This window comes from Vanellus vanellus, assembly GCF_965231255.1.
Source record: "Vanellus vanellus genome assembly, chromosome: Z".
Taxonomy (NCBI): Eukaryota; Metazoa; Chordata; class Aves; order Charadriiformes; family Charadriidae; genus Vanellus; species Vanellus vanellus.
In genome coordinates, this window is record NC_138908.1 from 89175633 (window position 1) to 89195836 (window position 20204).

General features: G+C 53.9%; 1 protein-coding gene across 1 annotated transcript; it reads left to right on the plus strand.

Moving 5' to 3' along the window:
- Positions 1–10771: 10771 nt before the first annotated feature.
- On the plus strand, positions 10772–15806 carry GRP (gastrin releasing peptide; the record flags this gene model as incomplete). The annotated part of the gene is made up of 3 exons (XM_082498038.1): positions 10772–10922; positions 12212–12462; positions 15753–15806. The coding sequence occupies 3 exons, from the start codon at positions 10772–10774 to the stop codon at positions 15804–15806; spliced, it is 456 nt and encodes a 151-aa protein (XP_082354164.1).
- Between the last annotated feature and the right edge of the window lie 4398 nt (positions 15807–20204).

A 20204-nucleotide genomic window follows, 5' to 3' on the forward strand; every position in this document is an offset into this window, starting at 1 on the left:
ACATTAGCTTTTTTCCAGCTAGTAGGACCAGATGCTGTAATGATAAACCTCACATAATTCTGAAAAGTTCCTGCCTGCGTGGGAAGGGTACAGAGAAGATGGAGCTGGACTTGTCTCTTGCCTTGTCACCAGGCACCACTGAGAAAATGCCATCTGAACGTACAAGAAAGTAATTTTTACCGTGCGGGTGGTTGAACACTAGAACAGGCTAAAAACATGGTGAAACAACTAGAACATGGTACAGCTATTCTTACGTAGGAGAAAAGTTTTGGGTTTTTTTTTTTTCAGATTCGGGAATCTCTTAATCATTTCTAAAAAAAAATTCTCATAGTATTTGTGTTGATTGCTAGCCTTCTCTGTGCAGAAATACACGGGTTTGCTGACTGGGGCTGCTGTGTCCAGGCCTGTCTGGTTGGCTGCCGGTGAACGCTTGGAGGTCACGCAGGACCAGCGGGACCAGGATGCTCTTGATTCTGCGCTTGGCGTTGGTTCCCGTAGCTGCCTGAGCTGCTTTGAGCCAACCATTTCCATTTCTCGTGATCTGCTTAGATAGTGCTGCTTATTAATTTCCTTCGAGTAGAAGCCAGGGAGGGAAGGACTGCCAAAAGTTCTACCAGAAGTGTAGATTCTGGGCAAACCCCCTTTCCTTCTGCTAGGTAACGGTACGGAATCTTTCCATTCACAGGCTTGTAAACAATGATAAATGATCTTCGATGGTGAAATGCGTATCGGGAGAACGTTTTCTTTCTGCTCTGAGTAAATCGCACTGTATGATGCTGAATGATTTAATGTCCACTAAATATTATTAGAGTTTGCTGCAGAGAGAATGCAGTTTGCTGTTTCGCGTATTTTGTAGCTGAATGTTAGCACCTTTTCCTGCTGCTCTTCCTCAGGACAAGTTTGAAGGTGACTTTATGTGTTGCAGCTGCCATCAGCTCCGGTTGCTGAGATCAGATGATCCTCCTGCGGCAGACGACATGGCCACATATCTCTTTGTGTAAGCTCTCATGTTCAGTGCAGCCAACGCAACTTGGGAACTCGGGGAGAAGTTAGTAGTTTCGTGACGGGTTTGTGAGTGGGCTCAGCATAGCACATGGCACGGGAAAGGAGGAGCGTGATAGAGGCACAGGAGGAGGAACGGGTTTAGCCTTTGGGAGCAGCGAGCTGTTAGATTTTCCCAACTATACTGTGGAACTTTGCGATTAAAATTTAAGAAGGATGTGAAGGTACTCGTATGTGTCCAGAGGAGGACAACAAAGCTGTGCGGGGCTGGAAGGCGAGTCCTCTGAGGAGCGGGTGAGGACTCCGGGTTTGTCCGGTTTGGGGAGGAGGAGGCTGAGAGGCACCTCATGGCTCTCTGCAGTTCCTGAGGAGGGGACATGGAGAGGGAGGTGCTGAGCTCTTTTCCCTGGGATCCAGGGACAGGACACCCGGGAACGGCTCAAAGCTGTGCCAGGGGAGGTTGAGACTGGACATTAGGAAGCATTTCCTTACTGAGCGGTGGCCAAACCCTGGGACAGGCTTCCCTGAGAGGCGGTGGATGCCCCATGCCTGGCAGCGTTCACGAGGCAGTTGGGCAGTGCCAGCTCTGCGTCTAGGCTGCAGCTTCCCTTTGAAGTGTGGACAGATCAAGGATATAATTGGCAGATCTACTGGCTAATTAACTGGAGGCAGAGTGCTCCATCGATCCTCGAGGCTGTGGTAACTGGTCCACCTCGGCTCGGATGCTGCTTAGACATCAGTACCCCCTGGGAAGAAGGGCTGGCTCAGCTTTTGGTGTGAAATACTGTGCACTGTGTCACTGGAGAAAAGAAAAGAGCATTTTAAAGCAAATGCCTCCATCCTAACAAGGCCTCTGGACAGGTTTTTGTGAGAAGGATGGAGATGGTGCAGGCACGAGCACTATGTCTATAACCGAGCGGTTGGGAGTCGAAGCTCAGGCTTTGATGGAATCTCTGTGTTTTTTCTGCTTATCTGCCTTTTTGCAGCTCAGCTAAAATCTGTCCGCGGGCACCCCCGGGCTGGGCCACCAGCGAGGGACGGACCCTCGGGCTGCGGGCAGGGCTGGTCCCGGCAGCCGTGAGCGGTGGTGAGCCCGTGGGAAGGGCTGAGCAGGACATGGGTTTGCTCGGTCTCCTCCGCTTCTCTCTTCGCAGTGCTTCGGCGCTGACGGCGGGGTGGCAAAGGCCGGGGGTGCGCGGGGCAGCCCCCGCTCTGCCGGCCGGGTGTCCGTCTGCTCCTCACAGCATCGGAGGTGTCCGAGTCCCCGGGTCAAGGACAGGGAACTGCTGGAGAGGGTCCAGCAAAGGGCTGTGAAGATGATGAGGGGACTGGAGCATCGTTCTGCTGAGGAAAGGCTGAGGGCCGTGGGGCTGTTCAGTCTGGAGAAGAGAAGACTGAGGGGGGATCTTATCAATGCTGATAAATTCTTAAAGGGCGGGTGCCGGGGGATGGGAACAGGCTTTTTTAGTGGTGCCCAGTGACAGGACAGGAGGGAACGGGCACAAACGTGACCATGGGCAGTTCCATCTCAACCCGAGGAGGGACTTCTCTCCTGTGGGGGCGGCAGAGCACTGGCACAGCTGCCCAGAGAGGTGGGGAGTCTCCCCCTCTGGAGCCATTCCAGACCCGCCTGGAGGTGTCCTGTGCCACTGCTGGAGGTGCCCCTGCTCTGGTGGGGGGTGGCACTGGGGGGGCTCCAGAGGGCCCTTCCGACCCCACCATTCTGGGGTGCTGCAAGTCCGTCGGTCAGACCCTCCGGCTGAGCTGCCGCCTGCGCCGGTGCAGGTAAAATGAGCACATGGAGTAACTGGAGAGAGAACTCCAGTTTAAGCCTTGTTTAGCACGTCATGTCTCTCCATGTTTCATCAAGATAGTGAGCAACAGTGGCGAAAAGCACATTTTCCTCTGTGCACGTGGATTTTACAGTGTTCCCTTGAACATCTTAGGGGTCAAAAGCAAACAAAACGTAAGCCACGCGCATGACAAAAATTCAATATGTTTCACTGCGACACAGCTCGGCTTCAATAACGATATTCCATCTCTTCTGTCATCGTTGGTGCTGCGGTACACTGCTTTTGTGTACGGAACCGTCTCTGCTTCTGTCATTTGTGTGTGAGTGTGCTATCAGCAGAGACTATACACATATCACAGAATGGTGCTGTGTATAGTCTGTGGCTATATGTGGGTGTATGGAGATCTGACACGGACCCGACCGCCACCTGATTTTGAAGCTGTTTGAATTATGAACCTCTGTCTGCAAACTGACAGGTTTGTGGGAAATCTGAGGGCCAGAAGTGCTGGGCGCTGGGGGCCGGTGCACCATCCCCTGCGAGGCACTGGGCGCGGGGGCCGCGTTTGCCCTGCGGGCGCGAGCGGGGAGGGGGAACAGGAGCCGGAAGGAGCAGGAGCCGGACCCACACAGGGTTTTTCGTGTTCTCTGGGAAGGCGGTGGTGTGTGCCTCTGCCGCGGGGGTGCCTGTAGCCCGGGCCCACCACCCGGCCAGCCCAGTGCTCCGGCGGTGGCAGCGCCGCCAGGGCAGTGTTGGGCACTGCCCGTGGCCCAGGGGCTCAGGCCGGCCACGGCGCTCCCCGCTCCCGAGGGACAGCGGCCTTTCTGCTGGCTGCGGTGCTGTTCTCCTGCTTCACCTCCTGTGAGGGGAGTCTGGGACCAGCCGATTGCCTTATGGTTGGCTAATGCCCGTCCTCTCTGTCGCCAGCACTTCTCCTGCTGTTCGTTCGCCGTCTGGACCTGTGTCGGGCAGGTGCCTCCGCTCTGGTTTCTCCAGCACATACGGCGTTTATAAATCCCGCAGCAGCAGCAGCTATGTGTGGAAGGAAGTTGATGTTTGGGAAACGAAACTTGTAGTTTTACATTTCCTCGGTGGTTATTTCCCATAGATTTAGCTGCAAACCAACAAGTTGGCAGACGAGTCCCGTGCCGGCGGCTGCGCTGCCCCAACCCCAACCCCAACCCCTGGGGGAATCCTGCTGGAACGGCTCGGGGTTCCCGAGCTCAGCCTCTGTAAAGCTGTGGAGCTCTTTTCTGAAAAATGTCTTCAGTTCTTCAGGGAACTGTTACTGCGGAGAGTCAATTTTGGGGTTATTTGCAGAACGCCTGCCCTGGCTACGGGTGGGAAGTGCTGGAGATTAGTCCATTCAGCACCTCCAACATTTACAGAGTACTCCTCAGTGACCGTGCCCTGTTATTGCATCGGTGATATGCTTCAGGCATTGTTTGTTCTGTACATATATTATAGCTGTCTCGAACGTCAGGATCACTACAAAGAAAATGATGAAAGGCACAACATTTTTCTTTTATCCCTCTTTATTGCCATAAAATCTGCCTTGCTGATAGAACAATCACAGTTGTCTAAAACGTAAAGGAAGGAAATTAAGGAGTGTTATTGTGGTAATAGCATTTAAAACCCATTAATGTTTTCCTGCCGTGGACCGCAACAATAGTTCACTTTGCTATGGGATACATGAAAAGTAGAAAGGTGTTTTAAAACGAGGAGATATGTTTCTTGGCATTCAAACACAAACTGGTGTTACTGGATTTCTTCTTCAGGAAGGAAAGGCTGTCTCGAATGCATGAGTGACTCTCAGTGGCTAACATGCGTTTATCATACCTGGATCCCTTTGTGTTGGGGGAGTCCTGTACAGTATTTCTGGGTATTATGAAATTATTATTTTTCTGAAAAGGTTAATAAAAATAAGAATTGGAATAAATCCATATTGCCTTTTCTATCCTTCTGAACAAGTAAATGAAGAAATACTGATAATGCACAAATGTGTTCCAAGAGTGGGCTGAGGAAGAGGAGAAGTGACGGGTTTTGGGGCCGGCCCTGCCCGCTCGGAGCTGGCTGCCCCGCACCCCAACCACCTCATGAGCACAGACCAGGTATTCACCAGCCCACCCATGGGACGGTCCCCAGGAGCCGTCACAGCCCCTTCCGTGCCCGTGCACCCCCTTGTGCCCCCGGCCGCGGGGGCCGCCTGCCGCGCGGCACAGCCCAACCGCCTCCTTAGCACGGGTTTTCCTACGTGACCCTCTTCCTCCACGAGGACACTGCTGATGGCGGTGTGAGACCTCACATCGATCCGCTTTATTTGCTCTCGGTTCCCCGGGGAGGGACGGGGTATGTGACAACGCCTCTGGTGCCTCCTCCCCTGCGCGCCGCGTCCACCGCTGAGCGAGGCTGGGGGTGCTGTGCGCGGGGGCTGCAGGGGGCGCATCCCTCTGCTCAGTTGGGGATGGAGGTTTGTCGCAGTCGCTGTTTCACCTGGTTTCTCACCGCTATATCGGTGGGGCTCTCGGACACCACTCCGTCAGACTTGCTGCTCTTGCCACTATCTGCATTGATGTATTGGAATATTTCAACATCTTTGCAGTGGTTTGACTTAGTTTTAAATAGATGTTTTGGTTCTGTTTATAAGGGACCGGGTCATTCTGCTTCAGAGCTGAGTTCTCTTTCCAGTCCGGTTCCCTTTGCTGACCTGTTTGCAGCCCAGTTCTACCTGTGACCCCGCGGAAGACGCGCCAGGGTGCGTGAAGCCCTAACCCGTGCCCCGTTAGCCCAAAGGCGCTAGCAGGGGGAGGCACACGATCGAAGGAGCGATGACCAGCCCCGGCCAAGAGAATGCCCGTATCTGGAGGGGCCGTGAGCCATGGCACCGAGGGTAATCCTGCCGGTGAAAAGTCACCAGGACCTACAGTGCCCAGTGAGCCCGGAATAACAAATATGTGAAGGAGCGGCTCCTTCCCTCCCGGCTCAACCTGCTCCAAGAGCGGTGGGCTGCGGCACGCGGAGGAGCCCCATGGCAGCCGGTTGGGTCTGGGTCTGCGCTGGGCGGCCGCGGGGGTCTCACTGGGGGAGCTGGGGACAGAGCGCTGGTCCCGTCACACCCGCCGCAGGACAAGGAGCGCAGATGCGCTGCCCATTAAAAAAGCACAAATTATACATTTTCTCCTGCTCAACAAAAGCCACCAAGGGCCTGAAGGGGCACAGGGGTGGTGTCAAGCCACGAGAGTATTTATTAGAGAGATTCAGTTGGTTAATTTAGTTAACGTATCTGCCTAATTGCCGTAAGGCCATGGGCAAGCACCATTGCTCCAGCACCCCTGCAATTAAGGCATCCTCATCTCAGAGCACAGCTGACTGCCCGGCACCGAGCGCCCACACACGGCGGCCGTGGTTGCCCCCATCCCACCAGCGGCCACCGGCACAGCCCGTGACCACTAACGGAAACGGTCGCAGCCCCCCGGTCCCAGCCCGGGACGATGCCCCTGCCCCTGCCTGCCCCCGGCACGCTCCCTGCCCGCCGGCCCCGGGGCTCTCCATCGCCATCTGGGCACAACTCTTGAGGGATATTAGTTGTTTCGCGTAAATAAGTAAGTGTTAATTAGAATGAATTAGCGAGGATTACAATGCGGTGCGATCTGTGCTGTTTGCCTGGCTTTGCGCGGCCTGAGCAAAAGTTTGCTGAAGCCTTTAGGCCACGATAGAGTTATTTTTCTCAGGAATTTTCCCAGCAGCTGGTGCAGTGCTGGGTTTAGTCGTTTAGTGCGGGAAAGCGTTTTGATGCCACACCGATGTTTCGGTAGCATTTTTCCCTAGTCTGGGACTCCGCAGTTCTCCATGTTCTGCGAGTGCAGGTGCACGGGGAGCGCAAACCAGGCGGTACGGCGGCTCCAGCCCGCGGCTGAAACTGCAAATCGGCAAGGTAAGAGCCTGCCCGGACACGGAACCCCGTTAGTGTGAGGAGACCCCAGGCCAACGATCACCACGGACTAAGAGGTGCGTGGGCGGCGCCTGAAGGGTGCGGGGGGCTGTACCCATCACCAGGGTACAACTGCACGGGGGTTTCTTCGTTCGGGGTCCCTCTCTCTGGAGGCGCCCGGCCCGGGCTGTTCTTGCTGCTGTACCTCCCAATTAAGTCAATTATCTTATGAAACCCAGCGCCTGAGACTCTGCTGCGAGAAATGCAGGGTCAAGCCTGAAGAAGGAGGAAGCGTGCCCGGGAGTGTGCGCGTGTGTGCGCGTGTGTGCGCCACCGTGAATGGTGTGTGAGTGCTCCGCAGCAGCTCCTCCTTTGACAACGACCATCCCAGCACCACCGCTCCCGCGGGCACTGCACGCGTGCTCTGCCACTGCAGGCTGTGGAGAGGCGGGTGGGTTTACCCCCACCCCGGGCTCCGATGAATTTTGGTTGCAGAACCGAGTGACAGAGAGGATGAGGAAGGTCCTAAGAGTGCCCCGGGAGACGTTTTGATCCCAAAAGCCACGCGAGCGTTTCAGCAGGCAGAAGGCGGCCCCAGCTATACTTTGCAGATGAGTGAAGCGTAGTTTGTGATGTGTCCAGCACATATTGCAAATAATGCAACATATTTTGGGGAAAGCTTAAGCCGTGCAGCCCAGGCTGCTCTGGAAAAACACAAGCCTGTGTCTCACACTCCCTACAGGCGCGTTTGGGATCCCGCGGAGGGCTCCGTGCTTCGGGTCCGTTATTGTGGGTGTCAGTGAGTCAAGAGACCTGTGCAAATTATGGGATTAAAGACTGTACGAGGGTCTGTTTCTTCTGAAAACGGTAAGAATACCTTCTGTTGAACATACTCTGTGAAGAGCGAAGGCTCTCAAGATGGCTCTCAGCATAAAAGCAAAGGTAAAACTGAAAGAGGTAAACAGGCCTGTAGGGTTGGGAAAATTGTTGTTTTTCTTTCCCAGGAAAACAGAAAATCCTCAAACCGAGTTTTTGTTGGTTTGGAGGAGTTAAACAGATTTTTTCATTTAATTTATGTTCAATTGTTTTATTAAAAAACCCTGTAAATGTGTTTTTCTTGGCAAAAATATCCCTCCACCCAAAAAGCTAATGCTAATTAAGAAGAAAATTCAAACTCAAGTTTGATCAACTTTCTAAATCTGTATTTTTCACTGTAACTTTAATCACCTAAAGGTCAAACTAATTTAAACTTTCCTTAGGTCCATAATACAAGGTATGAAAATGGGAGTGTACGGGGAACAATCTCAGATGAAATGAGCTCGAGGCAGGGCAAAATGAGATTTAACGTGAAGGCAAGAGCCTTTAACACACGACATGTATGAAGAGGAGTATATATACAAAATATGCGAAAGGTTTATTTGTTTGCAAAGTGTTTGTGGTAAAAGAGACTTAGGACTGCTGGACACCAAGGAGCTGAGTAAGACCCCACGGTCCGGCACCACCGGCCACAGGTTGCTAACAGCATGGGGGGTACGCGCAGCCACACACGACGTATTGAGCAGGAGGTTCCGATACTGCTTTGTGTCGTTAATCCTCAGTAAGCCCTACATAAAGCAACAGAAGCAACGGCACCAGAAACGGCTGGAAGTAACAAAAGCACTGCGTCGAACGTAGTACTGGGAAAACAACCGACTGCCTGAGTTGATTTGTGCAAATGTGGGAGTCTCAGGAGATGACGCGCTGACGGCTTCCCCTCGGCTCGGCTGCCTGGGGGAGCGCGGTCAGAGGGAACCCGTGTCGGGGGCTTCTGGAGCCGCCAGGGCTGAAACGAGGGGTGACTGCAGCGGTGCCATGCAGAGGGTGCGCTGCGCCGCACCGCGCTGTGCACCACCGTCCCGGAGGCCACGGGGAGGGATGATGCTCCGGCGCAAAGGTGGGTCCGGTGCAACAGCCTGGGGAGGCAAGGACAGTCCCGGGGCTTCCAGTGCCGCCGGTGTGTCTGAAAACGGGCAGTGTCCTGAATTTTCCATTTCCTGTCTTGAATTGCGACGAACAATTAGAATTTCCCATGGATGGCAATATTGTACTCGATCAGCTGTCCCTCGGCAGAGCACATGTTGCAGGCTGCACAGTGGAACTCCTGATTGAGGCATGGGAGTACTATTGTAAATTGAACAAGAATGCATAATTAATAACCAAAATAAAAGAATGAATCACATTAATCAGTACAAGAAGATGCAATAAACTAAGACTAAACAAGGGAACAATTTAGCTCATACAGTAGGGTACACAATTGCCTTCAAAAGTGATTGTACTAGATAGCTTGCCCAGTAATTACGTTAATTCACATCCATGGTAGTTTCCACTGGGTATAGTTCGGTTCCAGTCGTGCAGGGTCAGCTGAAGGATCTGGCGAGTTCCTTACAGTCATCTCTGTCAAATGTGCATCCTTCTTCCCGACACAGTTCTCTAGACAGCAAAATCATCACACGAACGGTACCAGTTCCACATGACTTCATCCCTGGCTCTGTCGTTCTCCTCTGGGACAAACAGCACATCAGGATTCGACATCCCTCTGCTACTCATCCGCCCTCACTGCAGTGAAACGACCTACATGACCGAAGTTGAGTACACATATAAGCGTTCCACTTCTTCATGGCCTTTACAGTCGTATATTGTCTCCTTCGGTGATTCACCCATCCTTTCCTCTGCACTAGCTCTTTAGGATGAAAATCTTTTCGTCTGTTAACTATTACAAAGTTGGCCAATTCCAGGTGCCTTAGAGTGCTGGAAAGTTTACAGGGTCTCTGTGCAAGGAAAGCAGACAGTCCTGTAAATCTGAGTCACCTCTCTGTCACCTGTGACAGTAAATTTACATGATATTGGAAATTAAAAGAAACTCTTTGCACAAGGTCTTCTATTTCCATGAGCTTCAAGGGATGTTGGCCTTTGAGTCTGGTCATTTTACAGCAGTTCCTCCTGCTTAAAAAATGCTGGAGCATTCTTTTTTCCTTGTAAAAATTTTTCAACCTGTTCAGTCGTTTTAGCCTAGAGCAGCAAACCACTGCTGTGATCATTTCCATGCTTTCTGTAAAGAAGTTAGATTTGTTTTAACAGAAACTTCTTATTCAGAGAAATAGTTGCTGTAACAGAAGCGTCACTGCGTCACCCTGGCTCCGTGGCCCAGCAGTCTGTGGCAACAGTGTGAAACCGTTTTTACCGAGTAAAGCTCAGCACGAGTACACGCAGTCCCGCGCGGCAGAGGGTAAGACCACACAGTGTCACGGGCATTCCCTCACCCACCTCCTCCGCGTTTGCCAAAGCCACTGGTGCCTCCGCGCAGGCTCCCGCGGCGCGGCCATCCCTCCCGGTCAGCGCCTGTGCGGTGGGCGCCTGGTGCCGTTCCCGACCCCACACAGGCGAGGAGGCCTTGGGCTGACGGGTGACGCCGGGCACCACCAGCAGCATCCATCCCACATGCTCTGAGGTCCCTCACAGCCACCCAACGTCCCTCACAGCCACCCAGCGTCCCTCACAGCCACCCAGCGTCCCTCACAGCCACCCAGCGTCCCTCACAGCCCACCCAGGCCACCTCAGAGCACCGCGTGCGTAAGATGCAACGGGACGGAGGGGAAAGCAAACTTCTGGTTTTCGAGCGTTACCCAGAAAAATAACCCCAAGGGAAACGTTGGATGGTCTCTATAAGGACGAAAGCGACCTGGCACCTGCGGCCTGGCACAAGGTAGGGGGCAAACGGGGCTACGGTGGTGCGACCCAGGGAAGCCCGCTGAGCCCCGGGGCCGCCACCCCCCCACCGGCAGCCTACCGGGGCGGGGAGACGGGCGGGGGGTGCCGGGGGCGGCGGCAGCCCCGGCCCCGTGAGGAGGCGGTCAGGAGCGGGAGCTGCGCTCCCTCCCGGTCCCGGCTCCGTATAAATGGGGGGCGGCGGTAACGGCGGCGGCAGCGCTTCGCCCAGACGGAGCCGCAGCGCAGCGGAGGGCGGTTGGGCACCGGCACCGGCACCGGCACCGGCACCGGCACCGGCACGATGGGCGGCGGCGGCGGCCCGCGGCGGCCCGGAGCTCTGCCGCTGCTGGCGCTGGCGCTGCTGGCGGCGCAGGGCGGCGGGGCCCCGTTGCAGCCCGGCGGTTCCCCGGCGCTCACCAAGATCTACCCCCGCGGCAGCCACTGGGCTGTGGGTAAGTCCCCGTCCCCCCCGTCCCCTCCCCACCCCCGCCTGGCCGCTCCGCCGCCGCACCGGAGCCACCTTCCCCGGCCGCGCCTCGCCCCGACGGCTCTCGGTGCCTTCGGGGATAGCGGCACCCGACCCGGAGGACCGGGCTGCGACAGCCCGGCAGGTCCGGCTGCGCTGTCCCCGCCGTCGCCGCGGCGGGCTGCCGCCGGCAGGGGTCCCGAGGCCGGGACGGGGCGGGAGGAGGCGCGGCGGCGAGCGCACCGGCGGAGCGCCAGCCCGCCGGCGGGCTCCGTCCCGCACCGGCCGCCTCCCGGTGCCGGGCTCCCCGCCGGTGCCGCCCGGCTCCGCGCCGCGGGTCTCGTCCCGCCGGCGGCGCGGTGCGAGCGCGTCCCCGACGGGCGCTGCCCGGTGCCGGCGGGGCTCTGCGCGCCGCCCGGCGGCGGCCGGGGCCGGGCAGGGAGCGGAGCGCTCCCCGAGGACGGCAGCCCCGGTGCGGGAGAGGGCCCCCCGCCGGCCGCCTCCCGCCCCCCAGCAGCGGCCGCGGCAGCAGCCCGCGCCCCGGGCAGCCCTCGGCCGCCGCCGCCGCTCCCCGCGCTGCTGCGGGTCGGGCGGCTCTGCCCCCCACCGCTGGCACGTCCCGGGGCGGTTGTTTCCTACCGCCGCCTTTCCCGGGGCAGGCGGGAGCCCAGAGCCGCGCCCGACGGCGGCTGGACGGGGCCCGCGGGGCCCCCGCACCCCGGGGCGCAGCCAGAGGCGGGGGAGCCCCGCTCGCAGCCGGCGCCCTCGGGCCCTCGCCGGGACGGAGGAGGCTCCTCCGCCGCTGCCTCCCCCCGTCCCCTCCCCAGGAGCCTCCCCGGCGGCCCACAGCCCCCTCTCATCGCGTTTTGGTGACCATAAAGCGCGGGATGCCCAACGCGCGTCCGGGTTAGCTCCGCGAGTGGCGCTGGAACAGGTCCCACATCGCATGGCAAGGCAGGGAGAGTGGAAAACCCACAGCTCCTCCATCCGCTTCTTATCCCGGCAAGTCTTAACGGGTGCCTCTCCTGGCGAAACGCCTGGTCACCTCTGTCCTGTTCTCAGCAACGTTTTCTCTGACAGTGTGGGGTAAGAGAAATTGATTGCGTGTGACGCTGTGACTAAATCTCTGGTCCCAGTTGTGTATCAGCTTTGACACTGTCTAACCTGTTCCCTTCCCTCCGTGCTATCAGTCAATAACAACTTCCAGCTGATGTCTGAACAACCAAATCCGTACCCGTTTTGGTTAATTTCACGCTACTGTCATTGTTTTTACAGGACATTTAATGGGGAAAAAGAGCACTGGAGATTTTCCTTATGTTTATGAAGAAGAACACAAGGCCCCATTCTCAGCATTACCTGAAAATATCAAGCAGCTGGAAGACTATCTGCAGTGGGAAGAAATCTCAAAATACTTGCTACGGCTGCTGGAAGGGAATGAAAATAAAAGTGCTCACTTTTTAAAAGGAGGGCTTCCCTGGTCTACCAGGAACACATGGGAGACAGATGACAACAGCAGCTGGAAAGATGTAAGTAAGAGGAAACCTGTAAAAACACTTTGTATATTCAAATTTCACTTTACAGTAACACATCAGCTTCCTCTGCTTTGTGGATTGTCCAGAAAAGTAGCAGAAGTGCGCCTTGTGCACTAGTCAGTCAGTAAAGTAAGACTCTACGCTTGATTACAGGTTGTCACTCACGGGCAGTATTTTTTATGAATTAATTTGCTCCTGGGCATAAACCCAGCGAGCACGAAGCAGATTTTAGTGCCTGGATTCCCTTCACATCGCTTGGCCGTTCCATTCCTTTCTTTCCTAGCACTTCATGCTCAGGTGACCGCATCAGCACCGCGTTCTGTATTAAGGCAGCAAAACCAAGCCAGCGTGACAACCAGGTGTGGCTACGGAGGGCAGGGAGAAGGCACCGCGCGTTGTGCGTGAGGCCGCATCATGCTGACCCTCTCCCCCGGTTGCCCTTCCGGCTCTCATTGTCTTCTCCGGCTTGCGAGGTGCTGCCCGTCAGCGGACGGAGCAGCGGTGTGGGAGAGTTTCTTCTCTTCCCACCTCTGTCTTTGCCTCACGCGAGCGTTTGCCCCCGGCTGATGGTGCTGGCCGCCACCGTGGTCATTTGTGGTCTTGGAAAATGAGTCTGTGGCTACTAATAAGCTCTAATGTGTGCCTAGGACCCACCTCTGTTTCCTTAGGTTCATGTACTTATTGGCGCTATTTCACGAGATAACAACCTATTCGCCCCTATTCTTTTGGAAAATCCTACGAGATACACTTGGAAGGATTATCGGTGAGGTTTTACAGAAAGTAATTAAGGTCTAAATGACATAATGTAAATTGCAAAATTTACTAGAAAACTTCCTTTATAACACGTCAGGTACAGTAATGTTGATATTACTGCAGAATTCTTTTGGGTGACACTGAAATAGAAAAAGAAGATTAATACACCCCTTTTTGAAAACATTAATTGGAAGATTTTTTTTTTTTCTTCCCATATTGTACTGCAATATGGTGTAATTAATATTCCTGGGCTGACTTCAGCCCCCTGTTCCTCCCGAATCCTGGTGCAGGGAAGTCAGTGGATACTTTGGTTTTGACTTGGATACGGGTAAAAAATTACCCATTAAATGAAGGCATGGTTTAAGTCTCTCACACCACTGATATGAACGCTGTCCATAGGTTTCTTCCCGGCTATGGCTTTATGGCAGCGTTGCTTACGATAATTGTGATTAATACTATCCAAAAAGAAACCTCTTTATCTCATCTTCAGCTCTGCAGTGTGCAGCTTTATGATCAAACTAGATTAACAAGTTCCATTATGCCATGTAAAGAGGGAAATATTTTGACTCCTAAAAGTATCTGGTAATAAATGTTACTTACGAAGGCTGAAAGTTGCCTCCAGTAAGTTGACTCCTATCCATATCTGTGTACTTTTCCCCTAAATTAGTATCCACATTTCTGCGGTCAGATATTGAACATAGACATGAAATAACAAGATTATTGCCTCGAATGTCCAGATTTCTCCAATGATTAGTAAAAAAGATCATGTCTTTAATGTGACTAAGATATACGACAACCGGCAGAACCTGGTTTCGCCACAGAACCTTTGATTTCCAGCATTCGACAGTTACTTTGTCTCCAGCTTGAAGTAAACCATAATCGTGAAAGTAATACGTGACCTGTGCTTTCCTGCTGCTGGGCACAAACGCCCCGCGATGCGCAGCCTCCTCCAGATGCGGGGTGTTGGTTTTCCTTTGGCTTCAGAAGGTACAAACCCCGCAGCTGGAAGTTTAGCTCTGTACCTTTTGGAGATCTGCCTTCCAGATGAAGGCGACCTCAAGATTGAAAGGAATGCGCTTTACTTTTTTGAGGGTTGTGACCGTTTCCTAAAGGTTTCAATAATGATAACCGTTCTTTTTAATAAAGGACGCCTTCTTTATTTAAAGGTGGAAGTCTGGTATACGTATGAAATTCAGTCATAGAGGTACACAGTGATACAAGAGCATAAATGACCTTTGGGTTTTGATTCTGTAGACTTTTCTGGATGTGAGGGGTTCCGTGTTGCACAAACTTTGGTTAGACAACACCTTCGTTTAAGGTGCTGCCGCACCACCGCCAACGAAGGTACAGGAACAGTGCCTGTGGCTACCTGCCGTGGTGGAAGCTGGCCGGGCCGGGCACTCCGAGGACGGGGGGCGGTGCGCACGGGGTGTTTGTACGTGGCATTAAATGCTTCTCCAGACGTATCGTGTTTGAGTTTGAAATAGAAACTAATTCTAGGAGGAACCAGTCACCATACTTACAGCGGGTCACTGTTCACTCTGAAACCGCCCTTTGGACTGAGGCATTGAAATGTGACCAAAAAAAGGTAAATCGTGAACCCTGCTGTCGGCTGCTGGAATAGCTGTCCCAAGGCCACGTCGCCACGAGGGGACCAGAACTCCCGTGGGTGGAATGGGCACTTGCGGAGGTGCCGACACGGCAGTCTGTCTGTGCGCGTGCAGCCCCGCGCGCCCCTCTGCCCACCACGTGCGACGACAGCCCGTGTTGGCAGGAAGCGTGCTATGAGGAGGTTGTTTCATGGACTCTTTCAGATTTAGCTGATTTAATTTAAAATTTGAATTTAAAATTTAAGATCGGAAATCCCCAAAGCTAAAGGCTGCAGAAGTAAATACAGATATGTGCGTGAGGTAACCCGGTTCAGGGTCTTGCTTATTAGCTCAAATTCACTAACGCTCACACTGTGCTGTGCTTTCCTCAACAATAAAAAAATGCTTTCTAAAAGACGCACCCAGAGTAGGGAAAGCGCTGTAACACACAAATAGTCAAAAAAGCCAAAGAGATGAGCATAATAATTCTGAGAAATAGGCTTAGGGTGGTGCGCTTGAGTTATTTTCTTCTGTTTTCAGTTAATACCAGGCAAATTAGGATCTTGCCTGCTCTTTATTCTGTGAATAAATTACAGTTAAAGTAGTTAGAGATCAGAAGGGAAATCTCTCCTGCAAGTTGGCCTAAGCATAAAAGTAAGCTGGAAAATAAGCTATAAATTGTTTCTATGACTTGGCTTTTTAACACTAATGAGACACTGTATAAATGAGATGGCAGACAGAATTCTTTGGTAGAATGAGTTTCCTCGTACTTTGGCAGTTGGTTATGGCGGTAACCAAGATAAATGAGGGCTGTTTTGGAAAGATTATTAGAAATGTGTTTGTTATGTGAATACACAGAGGAGATATACATTAGGCTTATTAACTTTGTGAATTACTTTTTTCGGAACTGGATTATAAATAATGTTTTTCTCTTTTTATTAGATGATGGACTATCTGCTTCAAGTTGTGAATATGAAAGAGAGCACTCCGAGCTGAAAGAAGGTCTCTAAATCATGAAGAAACTGAACACTTCCCGTAAGAGACTATATTTCACAAGCACTTGATTGTATCAGATAATCAACAAGGTCTCTTTTCTGTAAACAAGATTTCCTTTGTGTAAAATATCTAAATACGCATATTCTTGTATGTTTCAGCAATGACTAAACCCTTTACTTCATTTTCAAGGTTGCTTTTTTCTCACTTGAATGGCTTTGATATATATAATTGTCACGGAAGGGTCTTCCAATTAATTATATGACTTACCTATCTAATCAGTTCATCTCTTAGTTCGAAACTACATGGCACTTCAACATTCGCAATAAATAGTACCAATAAAAAGGCTGTGTTTATACTTTTGTTTGAGTGAGTAAAATGGAAATTGACTGTGCCACTGCTGGTAACAAAGACACAACAGAATGAGCCGTTTCCCACTGAAGCTCTTCTCCTTCTTGAATTGCTCCCTGGGCTGGGATTTATTTCCAGCGGAGGGAGGCCGACGCCGCCTTCCCAAGGGTCTGATGGGCCCAGCGCAGAGCCCCACATGATGCCCGTCCACATGTGGGGAGATCTGCTGAAAGATACTCTGCCTCCAGTGCTGCGGCAGCTCAGCACGGCCCCACCGCACACCCCTAACCATGTCTTAGCAGGTCCGCTACCATTGGCTGTCCACACGAGACCAAAGGAAGAATGGTGCCCCCCAGGAGGACAAGCTCATGACATCTTTTGTGGGGCTACAGCACGTTGTAGCTGAGCAGGGCTACCTGCCCACCTCCAGCTCTCCGGACTGGGCCGTCACACCACCAGAGGCCCAGAGGAGGAGACAAGGTGCTGCCACCTCTCCTCAAAGGAGAGCGCTGACAGACCACTGCAAGGACGACTCCCACAGTTCAACACAGAGCAGGAGGAGCAGGTCTGGATAAAGAGGTGACACTGCTCAGCAGTGGTGAGGACACCCCTGTGGTGCTGTGTCCAGTTCTGAGCATCCCAGTACAAGAGGAGCGGGGACAAACTGGAGAGAGTCCAATAAAGGGCCACAAAAGACGATGGCGGGGCTGGAGCACCTCTCCTGCGAGGAAAGGCCTCGGCTGCTCAGCCTGGGGAGGAGACGGCTCAGGGGGCCGTACCCGTGTGCGCAGACAGAAGGGAGGGCAGCGAGGGAGGGCCAGGCTCTTTCCCGGGACACCGGTGATGGGACCAGAGGCAACGGCACCTCTGGACCTCAGGAAAGGCTTTTTCCCTGTGGGATGACTTTAGCCCTGGCTGACTCCAAGACTCCACTACTGCCCAGAGAGGTCTTCGTCCTTGGAGATACTCAAAAGCCATCTGGTCGTAGGTCTGGTCCCAGCTGGACCAGGGGGATGGACCAGGTGACCCCAGAGGTCCCCGCCGGCCTCAGCCACCCAATGAAGCGGACATGAAGCGGCCAAACGGGTGGTTTTCGCACAAAGTAACGGCGTTCGCGCAAACGCTCTGTCAAACACGCGGGTCACCGCAGTCACCCGCGGGCGCAGCTCCGCCCGCCTCCAGCAGAGGGCGCGCTCGGCCCACGGACGGGAGGGGCGGGGCCGGGCGGGGCGGGGCCGCGGGGGCGGGGCCGCGGGGCGGGGCGGGGCTGGCAGTTCCCCCCCGCTGCGGGACACGGCGGGTCCCGCATTTGGTGGCACGTCGCGCTGGTGGCGTGGGGCATGCGCGGGGTGACACGCTGCCGCCCGGCTGCGCGTATGGCATCGCCACGTACCGCTCCTCGCCTTAACCTCACCTCTGTGCCCCGTTGCGCAATTCTAATTCCGCTTTTCATTTCCTCCGGCAGCCCTTCAACGCTGACTTATTCCCAGAGCAGCAGTAAACTGAGGTGGGGACTAATTAATGTCCAAATGTATACTCTGTAGCACTCTCCTCTGAGCCCGCAGGTCTCCTCAGACAAGCCTATGGAGGAAAAGGCACTAAGTGCAAATTCGGCATAAAGTCACTTAGACCACCAGTGATTACCTGCATGTTTCATCTTAGATATTCTGAGTTCCGGGGCAAATCTGATTTATCTCAGCGGACATCCTATGCCGGCCAAAGGGAACACCCAGTGCATTTAATTGCCGTCCCAGGGGTTTTATAGCTTAAAAATGCTTCTATCTTTTTCAGTTTTGCCTTTCTCTTTTTGTCCCTGTTTGCCACCTTGCCCAAAGACAACGCGAGGTCTTGCCTGGAGTTAGGATTAGCAGTCCAGAAAGATCCCCCTGCTCGCGTGGTGTGGCAGTCTTCTCTTCCCTCCCTGCAAGGCCTTCTTCCCTCCTGGAGGAAGGCTCTGTGAAAAAGCTGTGCGAGAAAGCTCATGCGCAGCCGGGGTTCTGCCGTCAAGCGGTTTCATTTTGGTTCAACGCAGGGCCAGACTGGGACAGCTATACCTAAGTGCTTCGCCAGGACAGCCAGAAGGAAAGCTGCTGCGTAGCTAGGAGGAAGCCCGAGAGGAGGAGGAGGAGCAGGAGGCAGCTCTTTCTGGGGCAGAGTGGAGGGCAGGCTCTCAGTTTCCCAGTGCCGTACAGGTTACCCGCGTTACGCAAACTGCAGGAGCTGCGCCAGCACCCCATACCCACAGGGGTACCAGGCCATCCCTGGAGAGCTTTGCTCCCACATTTGAACCAACCTTCCCCTGCCCAACCGCGGCAGCGATGGAGGCCTCTGTCCAGGCGCCAGGCTCAGCACAGGCGTCCGCTGCCGTCAGCACCCTCCGCCTCCAGCTACGGAACCGAGAGAGCAAGGGGGCTCTTGCACCGCCTGTGTCGCACTGCCAGGCGTGTGGGGATGGCTCATGCTACCCGAAGGGCCTCGCGCGGCACTAGGGGCATGAGGTACCTCGGTTATGCCATCCCTGCCTGAACCTGGGTGAGTCGGGTTTCTCTGCACCTCAGTTTCTCTGCACGTAAAATGGGAGTCCCCCATCCCACACAGGCAGCATAAATAAACTGCAAGGGTGGTTTCGAGGATGCTACGGGGAAGGGATGGAGGAGCAGCATGTTTATGACGAGTTCATCATAAGCTATGAAGCCGCGAGCGGCTGCAGGTCTGCCTGCCGAACAAGCCAGCCTGGCTTCGGGTCACGCTGCAGCCAGCAGAGGCGTTTCAGCGAGAGCAAGCTGCTGCTGAGCCCGAGGAGACCTTTGTTTAAAAGCATTGCTTCAAACTAACATCCCCTCACCGCCCGTCTGGATTCACCGAGGCCCTTCTTTCTCTCCCCGCACCTGCCTCTTGGCTGAGACGGAGCCAAAGGAGGGATATCTGACCTACCTGCACCAGTCAGCAGCTGGAACACCATCCTCTGTTTATATCAACACTGCCTTCTGTACCCGTGGCCAAGGCTTCAGTTCGTATCTCTTCTTGCCTCCATCCAAATTTCTGCTGCCTCCATTTAAACTGTCTCCCGAACGTCGTGCCTAGCTGACTTTAACTGCGTTTCTACACAGAACCAAACATTTCAGAGCTGATTTCACGGTTCTTAGTGGGGCGCAAATGTCACATGACAGAGGGATGACTACCGGATGTCAGCCAGTTTTCACATCATGCATTGGCAGAACACAGGGATGCGCAGAGAGAGGAGACACAATATTCGTTCCACCAGAAAGACCGGTAACGCTATCAGGGTGACCAGCACCCTGGTCTAACCAGCTTTTCTTTCTGCTCTCTTTCATTTGTTTTATTCCACCGTTTTCTCCTATGATATGACTTTGTAAATGGGTTTTCTGCAGTGGACAAACTACTGAAGGAAGTTGCTAAAGTCCCAAGGTTTATAACCCGCGGCACCAGTGGCACAGGAAGACGCTGACTGCATAGACGAACGGACCTGCGTGCCCAGCCCCAAAACACTGTAGCTGAGGGGAAACACCTTGAATTAATGCCCGTCGGAGCTGCACTTCATAGTACGTCCCAACAGACTGAGCTGAAGACAGATGTAGCCAGGAGCTTTGCACACATACTTGAGATTTTTCAATAGTAAGTAACTAAATGTTCTTACTTGAAACCCCCATCAGATGTAGCTGAGGTGGGTGGAAAGAAGATGCTTCAACTCTCCCTCTCGCCTGCAGACATTGGCGTGTCCTCAGCAGAGGAAGGGAACAGTATTGCCCTCAACCCCAACAGCTCATAACACAAATTTAAACTGCGACCGAGCTCCATGGGTTTTCGTCTCACAGGGCTGTGACCCGGCGTGGCTGGGGAGCAAACGCGGCGGCCGGCCGCGGCGCCAGAGGGGATGACAGCTGCTCCCGACCCCATCCAGCGGGGACTGGGGGGCAGTCCTGGACAGAGAGCCAGTCTTGCTCCACTGGAAAGCAGCGGAGCTGAACGCCGTGCCAAAACCCTCCTTGGCTTAAATAGGTCAGGTGTCCTTGCTAGTTTTCTTGAACA